This window comes from Elephantulus edwardii, unplaced genomic scaffold (assembly GCF_000299155.1).
Source record: "Elephantulus edwardii isolate Elephantulus edwardi_28Jun2011 unplaced genomic scaffold, EleEdw1.0 scaffold00031, whole genome shotgun sequence".
Classification (NCBI taxonomy): domain Eukaryota; kingdom Metazoa; phylum Chordata; class Mammalia; order Macroscelidea; family Macroscelididae; genus Elephantulus; species Elephantulus edwardii.
Window position 1 is genome coordinate 8,251,724 of NW_006399781.1, and position 18,580 is coordinate 8,270,303.

The window sequence follows — 18,580 nt, forward strand, 5'->3', positions numbered from 1 at the left end:
CAAAAAAAGGCCACACATGCACATTTCCTCCTGGATGATGTGACACCCCTAAGGGGATTGTTGTGACTGGGCTGTGTGGCTGACTCAAGTGGGAGGGAGCCTGGCCTCCCTGTCTCCCCTCCCCATGCCTCTCTTCTCTGCTTCTCTCCTCACCTCTGAGTCCACGTGCAGTGCTTGATAAAATCACCCCCACCCTGGGGGGCTGGCTCCTGTTCCCCCACCTCCCCCCATCCCTGGGGCCCTCCGATTGAGCCCTCTCCCCAAGGGCCCCTCGCTCAGCTGGGCTTGTGCTGTACTTTACCTCTCCATCGTCTCTAAATCTTCTTCTTTTTTCCTAAAGAAAGAGGGGTTTTGGTCTGTTCTTTCAGTGGAGTTTCCTCTGGGAGGTGTTTGGAATGGTTAAAGCCAGTCTCCCCACTGCTTCCTGGCTCCCCAGTGGGGCTTGGACCTTGTCCAGCCTTCCTTCAGCTGTGGCAGGGAGCAGGAATGTGTGGGCAGGGTCTGGGCAGCTCCCAGCCAGCTGCTCTGCCCGTTCACCCAGGGTGCCCTTTAGGGTGGAATGGGAAGAAGGGAGCACCCAGGCTGCTAAGGAGCTGTGAATGTCCTGCTCTTCCAGAGAATGCCACCAGGGGGCCGGGGAAGTTCCCAGGATGCCTGCTGTGGGCAGGAATGTGCCAATGAATGAAGGCCTTGTGGGAGTGGCCCTCCTTGAGGAAGGAAGTGGGTAGTGTCTGTCTGGACTGTTAGGAAAGCCAGAGCTAGTGTTGGGACCCCCGCCCCTGAAGGTTGTTCATGAGCAAGCCTGTGATGGAGCCTGTGTTCCAAGGACACCAGGCTCTGGATTTTTAAGGGTGTGGGTGGTGGCAATATTAGAAACCTTGTAGGCTTCAGCACGTAAGGAGGGCCAGGATAAGAACAAGAGCCAGTGGGCACAGGCATTGGAGAAGTGGCTCATTAGGTGTTTATTTTGTTCTATTTAAGAATTTGTTTTATTAAATTAATATAAAAATCTTTATAAATCACTATATACATCTGGTCATTGGAGGTTCCAGTTATAAACCCACCTTAGTTCTACCCTTTTTCCCCTCAAAGGGAAGCAGGGCTAAGTGGCCACGCCCCCACGTGGCTCCCTGGGAAACGTGTGAGTGGGCGCTGGTTCAGGTTCCAGGTAGGGTGAATTAAACGAGGCTGACACTCCAGGTCTGGCAGGAGCTGGGGGTCCAGTCTCCGCCTGCACCTGCTGCCTGCTTTCCAAAGGCATGCCTGTGAGCTGAGTGGGATCCGGGCGGACAGCCATGGCCTCAGTGTTCCTGTCTGCTTATCAGGGCTTCACTGGCACTTGTCATCACTATCAGAAGGGCTGCCCTCCCGGGGGAGGCCATGGCGGGAGCGGGGCCCCCAGAGTGCATGCACTTCAGTGGTTTCTGTGTCGCTGCTGCTGGTGGCGCTGTCTCGGAAGCTGGCGAGGGGGGGGCGGACTTTGACACCCTGTGCTGTGACAGAGCCCTCGATGGCCTTCCGGAGCTGGAAAGGTAAGAGGGTCAGATGACTGCACATGGAGCCGCCTACACAGATACTTCCCTGGCACTTTCCCTGGGTGACAGGACAGAGTCATTTGTGCCTTTTTGGTTTTGGTGGCCACCGTTACCTCCTTTAAGGTGACAATTCCAATGAGTCGGCCAATACTGGTGACATATGCGTGGTCCACTCCCAGCAGTGAGAAGATGGTATGAGTCTGCAGGGTGGAAGAAAACACACTGGGTTTAGTGTATGAGGGGACATTGCTAAAGGGGCACAGGGGAGCAGAAGGGGTGCCACGTGGTGGGGGAGGAGACAAGGCCACTGGAGGGAAAGTATAAATGAGGCTGTTACTGTGAGCAAGCCCCGGAAATGTGATGGAGTCTGTATGCTGCTGCATGTGTTGATAGAGGAGGAGGGCTCTTGGTCGTGTGATAGGAAGGAGAAGGCAGGCGAGAACAACTGTTCGCATAGGATGTTGACTGAATAGCCAGCACATGCCCAATAGTTCTTATCTCTAATCTCAAGATTGTCCTGAGAAGTGGGTATTACACCCACTTTACAGAAGCAGCACTTCCCAGGTGTAATGCCTGACCTGCTCCATGTCACCACTCAGACCAATTCACCCCCAAGCTGCATGCTTTTCATCCTGTCCTGCACAGATGACCAGTCGGCGAGGATATGCACACACCTTTAGGGGTTCCTGGTTCGGAATCCTGTGCCTCCTGACCTTCCAGTGGCTGGCTGGCCACTTGGAATCTCTCTGGACTCCTGCTCTAACACCGATCTTTTCTTGGCTGATGCATTCTATGGTTCTTGCTGTTTACAAACCTCAGGTCCTGGTGAGACTCAGTGTGTTGTTTAAGAGGCCAACAGTTACCTGCACCCCCATATTTTTCTTGTTTGGGTATTCCCCTCAAGCTTGCAAATATAATCACCAAGTGTTCAGAAGTTATCCGCCAGTTCCCCTGGTGCTGATGGATTTTCTTGAACCAGATGTCTTGAAACACTCTCCTGACTCAGCAGTTCTTAGAATTTTTGACCTATCATTTATCTCACTGTTCCCAAGTTTAGTTGTAAGCTTTTTGGCTTTAATGTCTGAATCAAAATGGGCATTGATAACTAAGCCTCTCGAGTATCAGTTACTCAGACCTCATTTAAATTCTTCAACACTTTAAAAATGTTTTCTTAGTATAACTGCTAAATGTTAGCTTTAGGAAAGGACTTCCAAAATTTTCCAACATTTCCCATCCCAGAACATGACGGTACTTAAAAGGGGCTAGAAGTTCTGTTTTCAAATAAGCTATTCTGCATTTCTTCATTAACTTCTAGTTACATGTGGCTAGCAACTAGCTGCTAACTTGAAACCTATGTGCTGTAAGTTAGCTTTAAGTCTACTGGCATCAGAGGGAAACATCTTTATTATAAGATTTCCTCTTTCAGTAATCCCACAGCCTTGTCCTTGGCTCACATAATCCCTCTTATCTTCTTTGAAAGATCCTATTAAGTAGTTTCTCTGGATTCCACTCTTCCCCCTCACCCAGGCTCCAATCCTAATTAGAATGAGATGTCTCTGGTGGTGCAGGGTTAGTGGTTGCCTGCTAATTTTAAGGTCCAGTTTGAACACACCAGCCACTCAATGGAGAAAGCTCTGGCAACCTGCTCCTGAAAGATTCCAACTCTGGAAACCCTAAGTGGCAGATCCACTCCGTCCTGTGAGTTAGAATCAATGGCATGGGTTTGCTTTATGCCTTTTAAGTTTGCAACCTATTTATCCACAGATTAAGTGTTAACTTAATGTTAAGCAATCTAATTTACACACATCCTAAAAGTTCTTTCCACCTTTTTTCTCTCCAACTTCTCTCTGCTACCCTAGTGCTCTTTGTCAAACATGAGGTGGAGCTCAGTGACCCTATAATAGCTCATGAGGCCCTCCTTCAGTGACCCCAGCCTGATTTCCCAGCTTCAGATTCTGCCATGTGTCCTGGCTTCCAGCTACACATAATCAGTCATCTATTGCTGGATGCATCTTTGGCCTTTCCCCATTGTTGTCGTTACGTGCTATTGAGTAGCCTGTGACTCATAGCAACCCTATGTACAACTGCTCTGAACTCTGCCCTGCCCTGAGCCAGTCTCACTGACTCCGACACACCTACCCCCACTGCCCCAGTTACTGTATCAAGCCATCTCATCCAGGGTCTTCCTCTCCTGTGCTGTTCCGCCACCCTTCCGAGCATGATGTCCTTCTCCAAGGATTGTTTCCTCCTGGCCACATGCCCAAAATATGTGAGATGGAGTGTCAAAATCCTAGCCTTCAAGGAGACACTTGGTTTCACCCTCTCTAAGATAGACCTGTTTGTTTTCTTGGTGGTCCAGGGTATGTTCAAGACTTCTCCAGCACCACAACTCAAAAGCGTCGATTCTTCTCACATCCTTAGTCATTATCTAGCTTTCTGATGCATAGCAAGTAATTGCAAAGAACATAGGCTGAATCAGGTGCACATGAGTCTCTAGACTGAAATTGTTGCTTCTCAGTCCTTTGGAAAGTCCCTGACAGCAGATTTTTCCAGTGCAATTCCTCTTTCCTGAATGCTGATGCCAAGAATGTTGACTGGGGAGCCAAGCAAGCTGAAGTTGTTAACAACCTCAATCTCTTCACCTTCTATTATATCATCTTTTACAGTCCTACTAATAATCCTCTAGCCTCTTCTCCAAAACACACTACCACCATCCGTCCTCTCTGAGCTTTACCCAGTCCTCCAAGAAGACAGTCATCCTTTCCTTTGTATCACCTTGGAATTGTGTGTTTGTCTCTATTAGAAGCTTGTATCACAGGGAGTATAATTACTGGCTGACTTGGATGTTTTCCTTAAGGAAACAAATTCCTTGAGGGCAGGGGTAGTTTCTTACTTATATCCTCCTTTGCTCATCTTCATATAAGAAGAAGTAGTAATATCTCCCATTGAATATAATACCAGGCAGGCAGTGCTTCCCATGAATGAACTCCTTTAATCCTCCGAATGACCTATGGGGTCTTTAACTGCCATAGATTCCAACTCAGAATGACTCTGTAGGACAGAGCAGAATGGTCCCATTGGGTTTCTGAGGCTATAAATTTTAATAAGGCAGATTACCTTATCTTTTTTTGCAGAGTGGCTGGTGGGTTTGTGTCATGGACCTTTGAGATAGCAGTCCAGCACTTAAGCTAAGATCCAAAAATATTATGATCCCTATTTTACAGATAAGGAAAGTGAAACATGAATAAGAAAGGGCCACACAGCTAGCTACGGTGGCAAAGCTAGGATCTGGCCTTATTGCTAGCCTCCCCCATCCCTTCTCCATAGGTGACCTCTGAATAAGTGAGGTACTTAGCAGGTATGGCTGGAGGTCTGGCAGTGTCCAGTCTAGCCTCTCTCCTTTCTGAGTGTTTCCATCCTGAATTTAACTGGGCTACTACTTATTGATTCCTCAGGCCTGCAAGGACATTTTGAATTCTCATCTTTTATGTTCTTATCACTTTGAGTTCTTTGTGCTTTTGTTAGTCGGTTCCTCAAAGGCTTCTTCTCTTCCCTTATTTTTAAGCTTGTAACAAACACCTACTTTGTTCTTATTTTAATTTAATTAGACACCCAGGAGCCCATGGGTGAGCTTGTACTTGCTGGGCTTGGGAACAGTGAATTGACAGGGAGAGGGACAAAGTAGCCTTCTGAAAGAAGGCTGGGAATAGGGCCAGACTGTCCAGACTCTGGGCCTAAATGCCATGATTTGGACAAGTGACCTCACTGCATGCCTCGGTTTCCCTATGGTGTGGCTCTAGAGTTAGACTACTTTGAATTTGGGGCCTGATTTTGCCCATTACTAGCTGTGTGGCCTTGGGCAACTTGCGTAGTCTCTCTGAATCTCAATCTTGTCATCTAAAAATGATAGCATCTGACAGTGTGGTTGTGAGGATTTAAAGCAAACATGTGAAGAGCTTAGCATAATGCCTGGCACACAGCAAACATTCGAAAAGAGTCAGCAGCAGCTGCTGCAACAGCTTGTCATATTCCTAATTATCAGCACCCGGTGTTTGAGGAGTAGGATCATCATGGAAAAGCTTTTGAGATCTTAGGAAGAACGGCTTTACCTAGAAGCCCATGTGTTATTTGCAGGCCTATCTCCCTTTTTTCAACATCACTATGGTTCACACATTCCCTTTGGTCTGAGGTCTTCTACTCAAAGGCTTATGTGTTTTGGTCTCCCTGTTTCTCTTGTGTCCTCAGCCCCTGCTTGGCCGTGCCATGCTCACTTTTAGGTGTCAGACATGACAGAGGCTGGAAGCCCAGGCTGCAGGCCTTGAGCAGGTTCATCCACTGTCGTCCTGTCCCCTGTGCCTCGGAGGCTCCCATGCCCAATTACACGTTTAGGTAAGCTCTTGTACCCGAAACCTCTCTTGGCTTTTGCTGACTCCAGGAGCTCTCTTCCCAGCCTGCTAGCTAAGTCTGCACTCCCTTCTCGTTTGTAAACCTGAAAAGGCTCACACCAGCCTGCCTCGACTCCATTTCTCTCATTTCTTCAGCCTTTTCTTGAGAGGCTGTTTTGCCCTTCTCCTAGGTTCCTAGTCCCTACTGGTTTTCCTTTGGCTCACACTGTCAGAAGTTCTGGGGTCTGACATTCCGAGCCCCCACTGGGCGTTTCTCATCTTTGTTTATCTCTTCTTAGCAGTGTCCTCCCCCCTACTTGGGAGTTGGTGAGCTTGTTTATTGGATTTTTCTTATCCTGCCTGTTTCTCACCCTTTCCCCCCACCCCTAACGTGGGTGTATCTGCCTTGTTGAGCTCTGGCAGCCTCCTGCCTAACTCTGACCCTGGCCTGGCCTTCTGGCTTCTGCCCAGTTCAAGCCCTGTCTTTGTTGCTGCTTTGGTCCAGAGCTCCCTGGGGGCAGGGCTGAGCACAGGAAAAATGCCTGGCTCCGCTGGATTGCAGGAAGAGGCAAAAGGGCCCTAGCTCCCAGTCTCTCATGTCACAGCTTTTCTTGAAGCAGTTTGGCTAAAAAATGTCCCAGTACTGAGCCCACTCTCTGCACCTCTTCCCATCCCTGCTGACCACGGGCCAAATTTATTTAGAGACATCCAAATGCCCAGCCTGTCCTCTTGATAGAACAGAACAGGCTGGGCTCAGGCTACCGCCTCTACCTTGTGTAGGGAGGTCCGCTCCACCAGTTGGAAGGGGGCAGGGTCAATTTTGCAGTCATTGAAGTTGACCAGCTCATCCAGTTGCTGTTCCTCCCATTCTAGAATCTGGGAGATAGAGACCAGGAAGGTGAGCGAGGTGGGGCCAATAACTGCTCTCACCTCCCTGAAAGCTGGTCTGTCCACTTCCTACCCGATAGTTCCTCCCATGGGGACAGCAGCCAAGATGATGGCTACACACACCCAAAAGGAAACAGGGTCCAGAGTCCAGTTACACCTTACCTCCTGAGGGGTCATCTCGATTTCCAGGCCCGAGTCACTCTAAGAAGGAGGAAGGTTGGTGGTTAGAGGTCGGGAAGAGGGGAGCTGTAGGTGTCTCCCCTTCTTGGAGGGTGGGTTCTGCCCAGCCTAGACGACAATGATAGTGCTCCTGGGCTGTAGGGAGAATGGGAATGCTTACCGCCAGGGAGATTCGAACTCGCTTCAGCTTGCGCTTCTCATATGATTCTGACTTCTCTGACTTTGTAAAGAGTCAAACCAGAGAGAAGAGTTGATATTACAGGGAGGAAGGAGGGAAATGGTGGCAACCAGGAGGAAGGCATACTGAAGGGCCAGAGCTGACAGCTGGGGGTGCAGAAGGGCAGGGAGAAGGGGCAGGCACTAGTTAACAAGGGGACGGGGCAGACGAGGAGCCGGGGAGCAAGACCACCAGGACAGGATCAACCACTCACTTCTGAACTGGCCTCAGGAGGTGGACTCCCACAGAAGAGGCTCCTGAGGGCAATCCCTGATGACTCCCCACTCCCTGCGGACCAAACACAAAGCTCTCAGTGGGGATACAGTATATTCTTTTCTTTTTTTTTTTAAATTTTTATTATTTTTGTGTGAGTGTACCGTCAAATCAGATCTGACTGGTACAGGAGGAGACTGCCCCTCCTTCCCCGGCAGAGCATCTGGTGGATTCGAACCGTGAGCCTCTGGGATTGTAGTTGCAGCTCCTTGCCACTAGGCCACCAGAGCTCCCCAGTGTATTCTTTTAAGGAATGGGCTAGGAGAGGTGAAGGAGGTAGGGAAAAGGGCGTCCCAGCTCTACTTGCTCATCTGGGCAGCCTCTTGGGCTGGGTGTCCTGGGCAAAAGGACCAGGGAGGGACTTTAGTAGAGCTCAGCGGCCTCGCTCAGGATCCACTGGAGGATGAGGTGATGGGCTCACCTGTTGAGCTCTCCCTATGGTTCATAGTGTTGCTGGACGCCCTCTTGAGAGCAGGTTTCAGGGGCTTATGACTCTCCACGCGGGGAGCAGGGAAGCCTGGATCCTCCGTGTTCACCTGCATGGGCACGAAGGGGCTGGCCACACTAAAGTCACACACGCCCTCCTGATGGGTTCATGCAGTGATGATCTGGGATTGTGTCTGGGCGCATGTCCCATACCTGGAAGGCAGTCTCGGGGCTGGGAGGACGCTCGGGGTCTGCTGGTGGAGAGGCCTGGGCCGCACGAGCCCGCTGCTCCTGCATGTCCTGCATGTATTGCCGGCGGCGGACTGGACTCAGCTGGGCTCCCAGCAATGCCACCACTTGTGAGCGCTCGATGGAGCCCAGCAATATCATGGACTCTAGACAGAGCAGGTGACAAGACTAAGATTCTGGGGGAGGACCTCTCTTAGCTTTCTTTTTTTTTAAATTTTTATTATTTGTGTGTACCGTCAAATCAGATCTGACTGGTACAGGAGGAGACTGTCCCCCCTTCTCCGGCAGAGCATCTGGTGGATTCGAACCGTGCGCCTCTGGGATTGTAGTGCAGCTTCTTACCACTAGGCCACCAGATCGCTCCTTAGCTTTCTTTTTTAAAACCCAGAATGGGGCCTTGACTTATAGCAATGGGGCTCTTTCCCTTTGGAACCAGGAAGACTGGTCCTCGGGTCTTGTCCCTTCCCTTTCCCTGAGCAAGGAGCCCTGGGTTGGCTGCTGGCCTCACCGGTGGACTCCACGAGGGCCAACATACGGCCCTTGGTCTGGTGAAGAGCCAGCTGTAGGTCGCGGAAGGTGCAGTTGAGAGCCACGTGGGGAACATCCCGTATCATGATGTCTTCTACGCGTACCCGGTACTGCCTGGAGGCAGAGAGGGGCATTTGGTTCATGGCTGGCACAGCGAGGGTACCACTCTCCCGGGGCAAGGAAAGTCCCAGAATTGATGGGGCTGGATGCCAGGGGCCCAGGTCTGCCTCCCACCCTTCTTTCTGATCAGGAGAACTGGCCAGAGCTCCTCAGGATGTGGACAAGGAAGGAGCCAGGTGGCCAGTTTCCAGCCTTCACCGGCTCAGGGTGTTGGTGACAGTGGGTTTGAGGGGGTGAACACTCGAGAAGCCTTTTCCTGTCCCTCTCCCACCACCCAGCCCTCCATACTGGTGTCGGCCCCAGCCCAGTTCTGGAAGATAGGGCAGCTTCTTGATGCGGATGATACTGTCATAGAGCGAGGGCTGCAGGCTCTGGGCAACAGCATTGGCCAGGATGACGGCAATCATGACGGGCAGGATATGGGCAATCTGGCCAGTGAGCTCGAAGACAATCACAGCCGTGGACACTGTATGTGTCACTGCTCCCGCCAGCGCAGCTGCCCCTGGGAACAGCTCCCATCAGTATCCTCAGGGAGTCCAGACCCCAGATAACCCTCTCCGCCTAGGGGTGCATCGTGTAGGAGGCCCCTCTGGGCTGCCCAGTCCAGGGATGGGGCCTCTGCAGCAGAAGGCAGGCCAATGTTGGCCACCAGGGGGCACCAGAGCCTCAGACCCTGTGGCAGGGCCAGGGAAATGGGCAGTGGTCCTCACAGCAAGATGTGGACCTGGGCACTTACCTACTACTGCATAGCCACCAGGCACAATACGGTAGGTGCTGCTGTCAGTGTGGATCCCGTCTGGGAACCAGGCAGCCATGCTTTCGCCCACTAGACGCCCAAATGCTGCTCCTTCAAGGAGGGGGGTGGGAAGAGAAACAGGCAGTGGAGGGGGAGGGCAGGGACACTAGGAAGAGAGAGGGGGAGAGGGTGGGGGAGGGGCCAGTGGGTCACTGAGTGCAGGGGGACAGTCCTGCAGGGTGGGGTGGGGGCTGGGCTAGACCACAACCCAATCCCAATCCCAAGCAGAGAGGAAGAAGCCAGGGGATGGCCAGAGGGCAGCCAGGTGAGAAGGCTGCAGGCTGGGAGAACAACAGCTACACTCACCAATGACAAAGACAGGCATGAAGGCCCCGCACGGCACTGGGATGGTGGTGGCCAGAGCCGACATCCAGAACTGCAAGGAGGAGGCAGTTCTGATATGCGTGCTGGCCTCCCAGGCCCCAGGCCCATGCCCGGGAGGTAATAATTTTGCTTGACTTATCAGCTGGACACAAACCACCCAGCTATTCATTTTCCGCATCCCTCACCCCCAGGGATGGCAAAGGGAAGGAGAAGGTGAAGATTCAAATCTTAACTCTGTGTCACCTGTACAACTTTGACCCAATTCGTACCTCAATTTCATCCACTCTTAAGTGGGGACAGTACCTTTGTCAGCACTGTTGTGAGGCTGGGAAGAGTTAACGTATGGAAAGTGCCTGGGGTAGTGCTGAGTACCCAAGAAGCCAGCAACCACACCCACTACTGACCAGCTGATTCCGACCCAGCTAATAAACCTATGCAGATGTTCAGTTATATGGGTAAGGAGACCCACCTTCATGAGAATGAAGATGACCAGGGTAAGGAAGACATTGGCACGAGGCGGGTTCCAGGCCTGTGAGGTGCCCGGTGGCTCTAGCTCTTCCACTAGGCCCTGGCGGACCCACGTCCGGTTGTCAAACAGGGTGACCAGTGTCTCTTTCTGTGAGAGCTATAGGAGAACAGGGCTCCTCAGGCTGTGGAATGGATGAGATGAAGGGAAGGCCCTGCGGGAGGTCAGGGGAATCCCACAATCCTGTGGGGCAGGGGTTAGAAAGGATGCATCTCAAGGGGCAGCTCACGTTCTTGTTTAGCTTGGAGTTACCTGTCCAGCCATGAACTGCCCAAAGCCAGGAGGGAAGGTCATCGTGGAGATAAGGAAGGTCACTAGAGCTGGGAAGAGCAGGCGTCTAGACATAGAGGGTTCACAGCATCAAACGCAGTACGTTTACTGTGGACTGATGACAGGCTGGGTGCTCTCAGAGTTGAGGATGAGCACAGCCTTGGATCTTACATAAAAGCATAGTTCTGTTTATGATATGATAACTGAGTGGACCAGGAGCCTAGGGTGTAATGACCCAAAGGCCTTTGCTTAGCACTCGATTTCCTAAGTGGGGAGCAGTGGAGAGTTCCCCTGCTGACTTTGTCATGGACACCTCTGAGCTGTGACCTCCCAACACAGAATCTTCAACCAAAGGAAAAATTATGTGAGGGTGTGGAGAAGTTCCTGCTTCCATCTGTTTCTCTGTGGTGGCTGAGAGGGAAGGTCAGTGCTGGGTGAAGCTGGGGCCACTGGTGGCAGTTGACCAAAGGTATAGTAAGGGACAGGGTCAGCTGGCTTCCTTCTCCCTGCAGGACATCAGTCCCAAGTGACTCCTCCCTTCTCTCAATCCTCAGGGTGACAACTGAGAGTGTTGTACAACAGACGTTGTTAAAAAGGCGCTCTGGAGAAGAAAATCCATCCACCTTTTGGTCAATGGAGGGACATCAAGTCTCAGACACTGTAGAAAACATTGCTGCCTGGGGCAGGCTAAAGAGCTTGTGGAAGGCTTGGTCCAAACACCCTCTACCATTGACTGGAAATTAACAAGTTGCAGTTTTCAGGTGGCCTAGTGGTAAGAAACTGCACTGCAATCCTGAAGGCACGGGGTTCAAATCCGCCAACTGCTCCGCGGGAGGTGATGGGCAATCTCCTCCCTAACTGCCTCTGAAAACCTGCTGGAGGGTCAGCTATGTGTCAGTTCCGACTCTATGGTACACAACAACAACAACAACAACATGTAAAATTAAAATTTTCAGTCAACCTGGTAAAAACTGTGGGCTGATTTTCTCTGGGCCACTGTTTGCCACCTGCCTGTGAGTGTCCCCCACCCTACGATGACCCTCGCCCAATCCAAGAGGAGCCTCAAGCCAACTCACTTCTTCATGAGGAAGCGGTTGATGGTTTTCTGTTTCCGTATCACCTGGACAATCTTCCGGTTCAGGTAGACAAAGAGGGCTCCTCCGAAGCCACTAGCAATACTAGAGTGGGGAGGAGGAAGAAACACCAGAGTAAAGGAGTCTTCTTATGGAGACCGCTCTCCTTTCTGACAGCTGTCACCCCTTTAGCTCCTTACCCAATAACAGCAAAGGCTGGCAGCTCCTGCAGGTCAAAGGGGAAGTCGAGCCGGAATCGGGTTTTGAAGAGAGCAGTGATGGTCTCTGAAGGGAAGGTGAGAGTAGCAGAGGGAGGTAGGTCTACCTCAAGGGTCCTTCACCTTAGCCATCGCAGGGAATCCCTGAAGCACCCCCTCCATGCCTTCATCACGGTTCCAGACAGCCAAGACCCGGAAGATGAAGGCGCTGAAGGTGGCAGCAAAGAAGCCCCGCCAGTAGTTGCGCACAGCGAAGAAGGTGGAGGTGACCTCGATGCTGAACAGGACGCCTGTGAGGAGGCAGGGGAAGGTGCTACCTGAAGCCTGGCCTCGTGACTCGGGCTCAGTGAGAGGCCAAAGGCAGGCTTGGGGGCCCTGCCTACCTCCAATAGGGGCCGCAAAGCAACAGCCCACTCCCACAGCACAGGCAGCAGCCAGCATCTCTGTGTTCCGAGATTCATTCTGAGGAGAGAGGTGGGATGAGGAAGTCAACCATGGACTCAGTAACATATCCTTACCCTCCCCCAGAGTCCCCCTTACCTCATAGATCCCCCCAAAGAGGGAGAGGAACTTGCTGAGCAGGGCAGCACACATGCTCGCGATATGCACAAAGGGGCCCTGGGGGGGGCAGATGGTGAGGGGAGTAGGGGTGCCCCCTGACTTTGGCCTGGTCTCCCCCACTTGAGAGGGACACCCATTAGCTCCCAACCTGTAGTCACCTCTTTGCCAAGTGGCATGCCACTGCCCAGGGCACAGGTCAGCCCAATGACCTTGGCTACAAAGGTCTTGAGAGTGAGGTATTCCTTTAGCACCACTCCCCGCAAAATGGTCTTCATCTCAGGGATGCCAGATCCTGGAGGGGAACATTGTCAGGGGAGTCAAGTGAGGGGCTCTTTTCAGGAGGTCCCATCCCTGCCCTCCCCTACTATTGTACCGACAGCCTGAGGAGCCAGGATCTGTGTAAATCCTGCTGAGAACGTGATGAGGACCACAGGGTAGGTGACCCAGGCCAGGTACTGTAGAAAGATGTTGGTGTTCAAGCCCCTGGACATCCACTGCTGAGCTGTGGAAGAGAACATGCTGCAGGACTCTCTGTGCAACTGCCTTCTGCTCGTTAGGCCTCTGGGATATAGGTCCAACCGTCGGGGGGAAATATGACACAGAGCCTGCGCTGGTGGAGGGGAGACGGCAGATGCCCTCTTTTTGGACAAAGACCACTATAGGAAGGAAGGAGGGCCAGTGAGAGAAGAAGAAAGGCAAATTCTCTGGGGCCAGCAGTGAGTATGCCCAAAGAAAGGCTGAGGGAAGGTCAATGGCTGCCTGAGACACGGGACAAGTGTGGCATGGAGGAAGCAGAGTGGTTTTCCCCAGTAGCCCCCTGCCAGTTCTTGTCCTCACCCTGCAGACAAGCTGCGATGGCATAGTCCATGACCCAGCTGACCAATGCCATAAGGAGCCCCAGCAGGACCAGGAAGATCCAGTCTTCCCCAACCCTGGACACCAGGAACTTGTGGCAGCGCACGGAACAGACTGGGATCAGGAGAGGGACGAATAAGAGGTTGGCATCAAAGCTGGCTTACCCTTCTACTACTCAACCCTGCCCATGGGTGGCTCTAATGGCATCTATCTCTTCCAGCATAGCAGGGTCCCCCACCCCACCCGACACAGGTCTCACTGCGGCATCGGGCACAACGGTTCTGTCCATATTCCAGAAGTTCTGGAGGAGTCCGAGGGGATGGGGGGCCCTTCCAGGGCTCAGGGCCCCCTAGGCGGATCCGAGCAGCTTCCTCTTTGGCAAAGGCCCCAAGGTCCTGAGTATAGCGGCCATACATCTGGAGTGATGGGAAAGACAGGACATTAGCCAAGGCTGAGGGGAGAGAGATTCTGAGCCCTCATGGCCCCGTTCCCAATCTCAAGTTGTATGTATAACCCCTCTTGAATCCACAGTTCCTCTCTGGCTTGGGGTGTGGGAACAATGCACACTGCAGACTGTGGGGGCTGTCCTGGCCCGGAGTGATGGGGACAGCCAAGGTACACAGCTCTGGGGGTGGCAGAATAATCAGCCCTCTTCTCACAGGCCCTGGGGAGGGGCACTGAGGAGGAGGGGAAGGAAGGGCCCCAAAGGAGAAAAAGACTGAAAAACTGAGCCCACGGAGCCTGAAAGTGGGAGGACAGAAGGTCAGAGAATAAGGGATGGTCAAGGGCTTATGGACAATAACAAGGGCCTTGCAGAGCCGGGCACTGCTCAGAGTAGGGCCCAGAAGCAGGCGGGGCCCCAATCCTTATCACGTTCTTGCTGGGCCTCTGGCCTGTGACCGACTCTGCTGCACCCTGCCACCCCCCTAATCCCCTTGTCCCCATTCCCCACCCCCACCCCTAGCAGTCTGCAGGGCTCTGCAGGGCCGAGCTTGGACTTGGGATGGGTGGGGAGTATTTGGTGGCCACAGCTCCACTCTGGAGTTTCCCAGAGCTCAGCGGTGGTTTCGGGGACCAGAGCTGCTGATGGCTAGTCTGCGACTGGATGCTGGGGTGAAGGGAGGGAAAGTCACTGAGCCAGAGCTAGACCTGCCAAGCTGGGCGTGTGTTGGGGGGTAGGGAGGAGTAGATTCCGGCTGCCACCCGCAGAGCTACGGGACACAATGGGCTCCTGTTGGGGCTGGGGTGGGGAGGGAAGAGGGAGGGAAAGATAGAGGCAGAGAGAGAGTGAGAGATAGAGGTTGAGGAGAGGGAAGACAAGCATAGAGAAAAGCAATTAGAGGGGAACGGGGAATGAGGAGAAGGGATGGAGAAGAGAAAGAAGGGCCAGAGAGGAGAGGAAGGAGAGAAAGGAGAAGAGAAAGTTGAGCAGAAAGAGGCAGACGTGGTGTAAGAGGGGAGGTGAGTGAGTGAAAGACAAAGGGATCAGAGGCAGAAGAGGGGAGGCTGGAGCAGAGAATGAATACCTGGGGGTGTTTGACCCCAAGAGCTCATTCCAGAGATAAGACAGGGCCCAAAGAGATGGGAGATGTGACCAGGGACAGACACCATTTCCGAGGCCAGGTGCCCAGCCTCCTTGACCAATGCCTGGATCCTCACCAGGGCCAGACAGCAACCTCTCACTCAATCCCCACTGCCTGCTCCTTTCCCCTCATTCCAGTGCCACTCCTGCTGCCCCTCCCCGTCATCCTGTTTGATCCAGTCACCCTCTCTTGCAGCCTGGCACTTCCCAATGACTGTCTAGGTCCTCTCCTTCCTTAAAGGTTCCTTCCCTGCCTCCTTCCTGGGCAAATTCCAGCTGGAGTTGATGAAGAGGCACAAGGGCCCATTCCCTTCCCTGGAGCTTGAGTCCCCACCCCCGTGACAACAAATTGAGAGGGGACAAATGGCTTCTCAACCACTAAACAGCAGTGGAGGCAGTGGGACAGCTTAAAGCCCCAGGACCCCTTCTAAAGAGGTCAAGGGACACCCATGGGGTGGGTGGTGGCTGGCTACTCAGTGTCAGTAGGAACAAGGTACCAATTCTCACACCTTAAGATCCTGCCCCCCAAGGGGGCAGGCCACCCCTCTTTTTTTAACGCCCAACCGTAGTTTAAAGGGCTCCTACTAATAATGCTGGGTTGTAAATTCCCAGAGACAGGGGTAGGTCCAGGGCTGGGTGTGGGTCTGATCATCTTTCAACCCCTCCTGGTCTCTATGCTTAGCACTGTTCCATGTACAAAGTGAGGACCCCATCGGGACTTTCTTGTATGGCTGAGGTAGAGAGAGCATAGGGAGAGAAAGTTCCAAGGTGTGAGGTGGTGATTGAGGGGGCGGAGTGAAGCTGTGGGGACTCGGGCTCAGGTGGTGAGAGGGAGGAGGAAAGAAATGTGTGTGTTAGTGTGTGGCGGAGGGCAGGACACCTGAGACAAGTACCTAGTGTCATTGTCCTCTTCAGGCCCCAGTCTTGGCCAGAAACCTGCAAGCAGCTTTCAACCCTTTTTGCACTTCAGCTTCTTAGCCTCCTGAACTTCAGTCTCCCCAGATCAGAAGTCTGGGGCAGGGTGAAGGTAGGCCTCGCTTCTAGCACTTGCTTCCAAGGGTAACCCGAAGCAGCAGTGCTAGAGCGCACCCCTCCGGGCTCGGCTCCGCTCGGCTTCACTTACCAGGGTCTGCTCGTACTGCAGCGCCCGCTGCTCCATCCCTTCCTCCGCCGCCGCCGTCGCCGTGGCCGCCATCTCCGCTCACTGCCCTCTCGGTTCCCGCTGAGGCTCTGGCGCTGCCCGGGACCTGGCTCCCGGTCCGCACAGCCCGCTTCTTCGGAACCGGCCCCCGTCCCGGCAGCTCGGGACACCGAGCGCAGAGTGCAGCGGGCCCCGGGCGGGCGCCGCTGGCGCAGCCTCGCGCTCTTGTACTCTGCTCGGCGGGCGGGCCGAGGGCGGTGTCCTCCGCGCTGCTCCGCCCGCCGGCCCATCCGGAGGGGCTGGCCCAAGCTGGCTGGGGTCTGCTTTGGGGCCGCCTCTCAGGCACGGGAGAGGCGACAGGGGGCGCACAGGCCGCGCGGGTCCGCGACCCTTCCCCGCGGGAGCCGGGAGCGGCGGGACAGGGCGAGGGCGAATCTTCTGGCACGTGGAGGGACCAGCCGCGTCCGCGGCTTCCGCTGCTGCGGCCGTAAGGTCTAGAGACGCGGGAGCTCGGTGCGGTTTGGGGTCTTGGGGCTGGGGGGCCGTCTAAATCGGACTCTTCGGGTTCAACCCCTCTTTCTGGAGAGGCGCGCTCTCTGCTGCAGGGCAAGAGGCTGAGGCAAGTCTGGAAAGGCCGCTCTGTCCCCTCGGGGGTGAGAAACAAAGCTGCGGGAACTCGAGGGGAATTATGGTCTCAGCGCGGGTAGAGGCAGGTGGGTGCTTGAAACGGAGCCGCTCGGTCTCCTTCATCCCATTTTCCCCCCTCTTCCTCCGGGCTTCCTCTCAGGGAGGTGCACTTGGAGAACCTGGCTCGGGGTTGTGCTGGGGGTGGAGGTGAGGAGGGGCCGGGAAGAGGTGAGGCTTGAGGGACGCGAGGTCAGGGTGCCAGAGAGGCCACTCCTGGGAGGCGGGCGTGTAGGGGCAGAGGTCGCTTCTCCCTGGCAGGGCCCAAGGAAAAACCCGAGGAGCTGCTGACGTCTCTTTGTCCTGGGGGAAAGGCTTTCCTATCTTGAGTTGGGGAAGGATGGGGAAGAAGGAACGCACCGGGTGGCAGAGCAGTGTTAGGGGTAGGCTAGTAAGAGGAGAGAGGCAATGCTTAGGAAACTGGTCATGTGTCAGTATCTAGACGAAGGGTCACGTGGAGACAGTGGTTGTGCTTAGGGCGGAGGTCAATGTGACAAGTGCCTAGACGGAGGGTGCAGTGCGCAGGAAGAGGGGCAGTGTGAGGAAAGAGCTGAAGGGATGGCTAGTACCAGGATGAAGGGACATATATAGATCAGTGTCCATAAGGAGAAATGGGTGGTACCAGGCTAGGTTCTGGGGAGTGTATATGAAGAGGTTAGTGCCAGGCTGGAGAGCGGTGTAGGGAAAAGTGAGGAGTGGTGGAGAGGTGGCAGTGCCAGGGGAGAGGACACTGCGGGTTTTCCTCTTCCCCATAGTGACATCATGGCAAATTCCCAAACTTGACGGACCCGTTTCGTGTGACATCCAGCAGGACCGATCCGGCCCGGGCCGGCTTGGGGGGCCTCAGTGCCAGCTGGAGCAGCTGGGCATTACGCCCTGCGCTGCTAGCATGCTGGGGGCGGGGTTCTGCTCCGGCCGCCCCTGCGCGGACTGTGCCCTCGGCGGCCACTCGAATCGACTGGGTAGGACTAGTGCTGGGCTTCTCTGGACCAAGGATCAAGGTCCTCTCCTCGAACAGGCCTGTACACTCTAAAGGACTGTACGATGAAGAGGGCGTAGTGGAGCCCACAGACCACGAGTACTCTAGCCATGTCGAATGGAGGCGGGATCTATTGTGTTCCTGCCCCAGGGCGGAGTCAGCTGGATTCGAGACCCGCCTCCAATGCCGAAAGATCGCGGAAGCAGTCACTCGGGGCGGAAGTTAATTCACCCCGAGAGGGCGGGACCGGAAGTTGAGGACCCACACTACGGCCCAGCGCACGCGCAGTCCTGTCCCGCGCAGCTGTGCGGGTGGCTTCGAGTTCCCTCGCTAGTCTTGGTCGCGAGCTCCGCACACCTGTTCTACTTTCGTGGCCTCACGATGGCGGGCATCCTGTTTGAGGATATTTTCGATGTGAAAGACATTGACCCAGAAGGCAAAAAGTTTGATCGAGGTAGGTAAGGTCCGTAGGGGCGATTTGGGGGGAGGGGCTAATCGTCTACTTGGGGGACAGGTCTCAGGGTGGCCCAGCTCACGTGGCCTGACCCTGATGATGTAGAAAGCATTTTATAGATGAGAGGACTGAGACCTCCAGCTTCCCTGACGTCGCACGTGTTGCGCCCAGTGCCTCGGTGTCTGCTTGGGTACTGGCAAACTGCAAGGCATCTCCTGTAGAGCAAGGGAACACTGCATGGTTCAAAATTGGGAAGGGCGTACGCCAGGGATGCATCCTATCTCCATACCTTTTCAACCTATATGCAGAACAGATT

At 54.0% G+C, this 18,580-nt stretch overlaps 2 protein-coding genes across 3 annotated transcripts in view; one reads left to right on the forward strand and one right to left on the reverse strand.

Moving 5' to 3' along the window:
• Positions 1 to 1,329: 1,329 nt before the first annotated feature.
• Positions 1,330 to 16,201, reverse strand: CLCN2 (chloride channel, voltage-sensitive 2). Its single transcript, XM_006884081.1, has 24 exons — positions 16,130 to 16,201; positions 13,684 to 13,840; positions 13,407 to 13,538; positions 12,943 to 13,071; positions 12,728 to 12,861; positions 12,549 to 12,626; positions 12,392 to 12,470; positions 12,173 to 12,298; positions 11,991 to 12,075; positions 11,794 to 11,895; positions 10,700 to 10,784; positions 10,391 to 10,546; positions 9,904 to 9,973; positions 9,538 to 9,648; positions 9,090 to 9,303; positions 8,662 to 8,795; positions 8,118 to 8,299; positions 7,900 to 8,014; positions 7,420 to 7,493; positions 7,149 to 7,208; positions 6,971 to 7,009; positions 6,692 to 6,796; positions 1,649 to 1,735; positions 1,330 to 1,524 (listed from the first exon to the last, which is right to left on the reverse strand). Exons 1-24 carry the CDS (start codon positions 16,199 to 16,201, stop codon positions 1,330 to 1,332), a joined length of 2,721 nt encoding a protein of 906 aa, XP_006884143.1.
• A 1,950-nt stretch (positions 16,202 to 18,151) lies between these two features.
• POLR2H (polymerase (RNA) II (DNA directed) polypeptide H) overlaps positions 18,152 to 18,580 on the forward strand; it is a 6,593-nt gene continuing 6,164 nt past the window's right edge. Inside the window, exon 1 of one of the 2 annotated variants that reach the window (XM_006884082.1) lies at positions 18,152 to 18,264. In XM_006884082.1, the coding sequence (XP_006884144.1) occupies positions 18,192 to 18,264 (73 nt within the window). In that variant the 5' untranslated portion in view covers positions 18,152 to 18,191. The remainder of the gene's footprint in view (positions 18,265 to 18,580) is intronic. The other variant, XM_006884083.1, reaches the window with a different exon arrangement.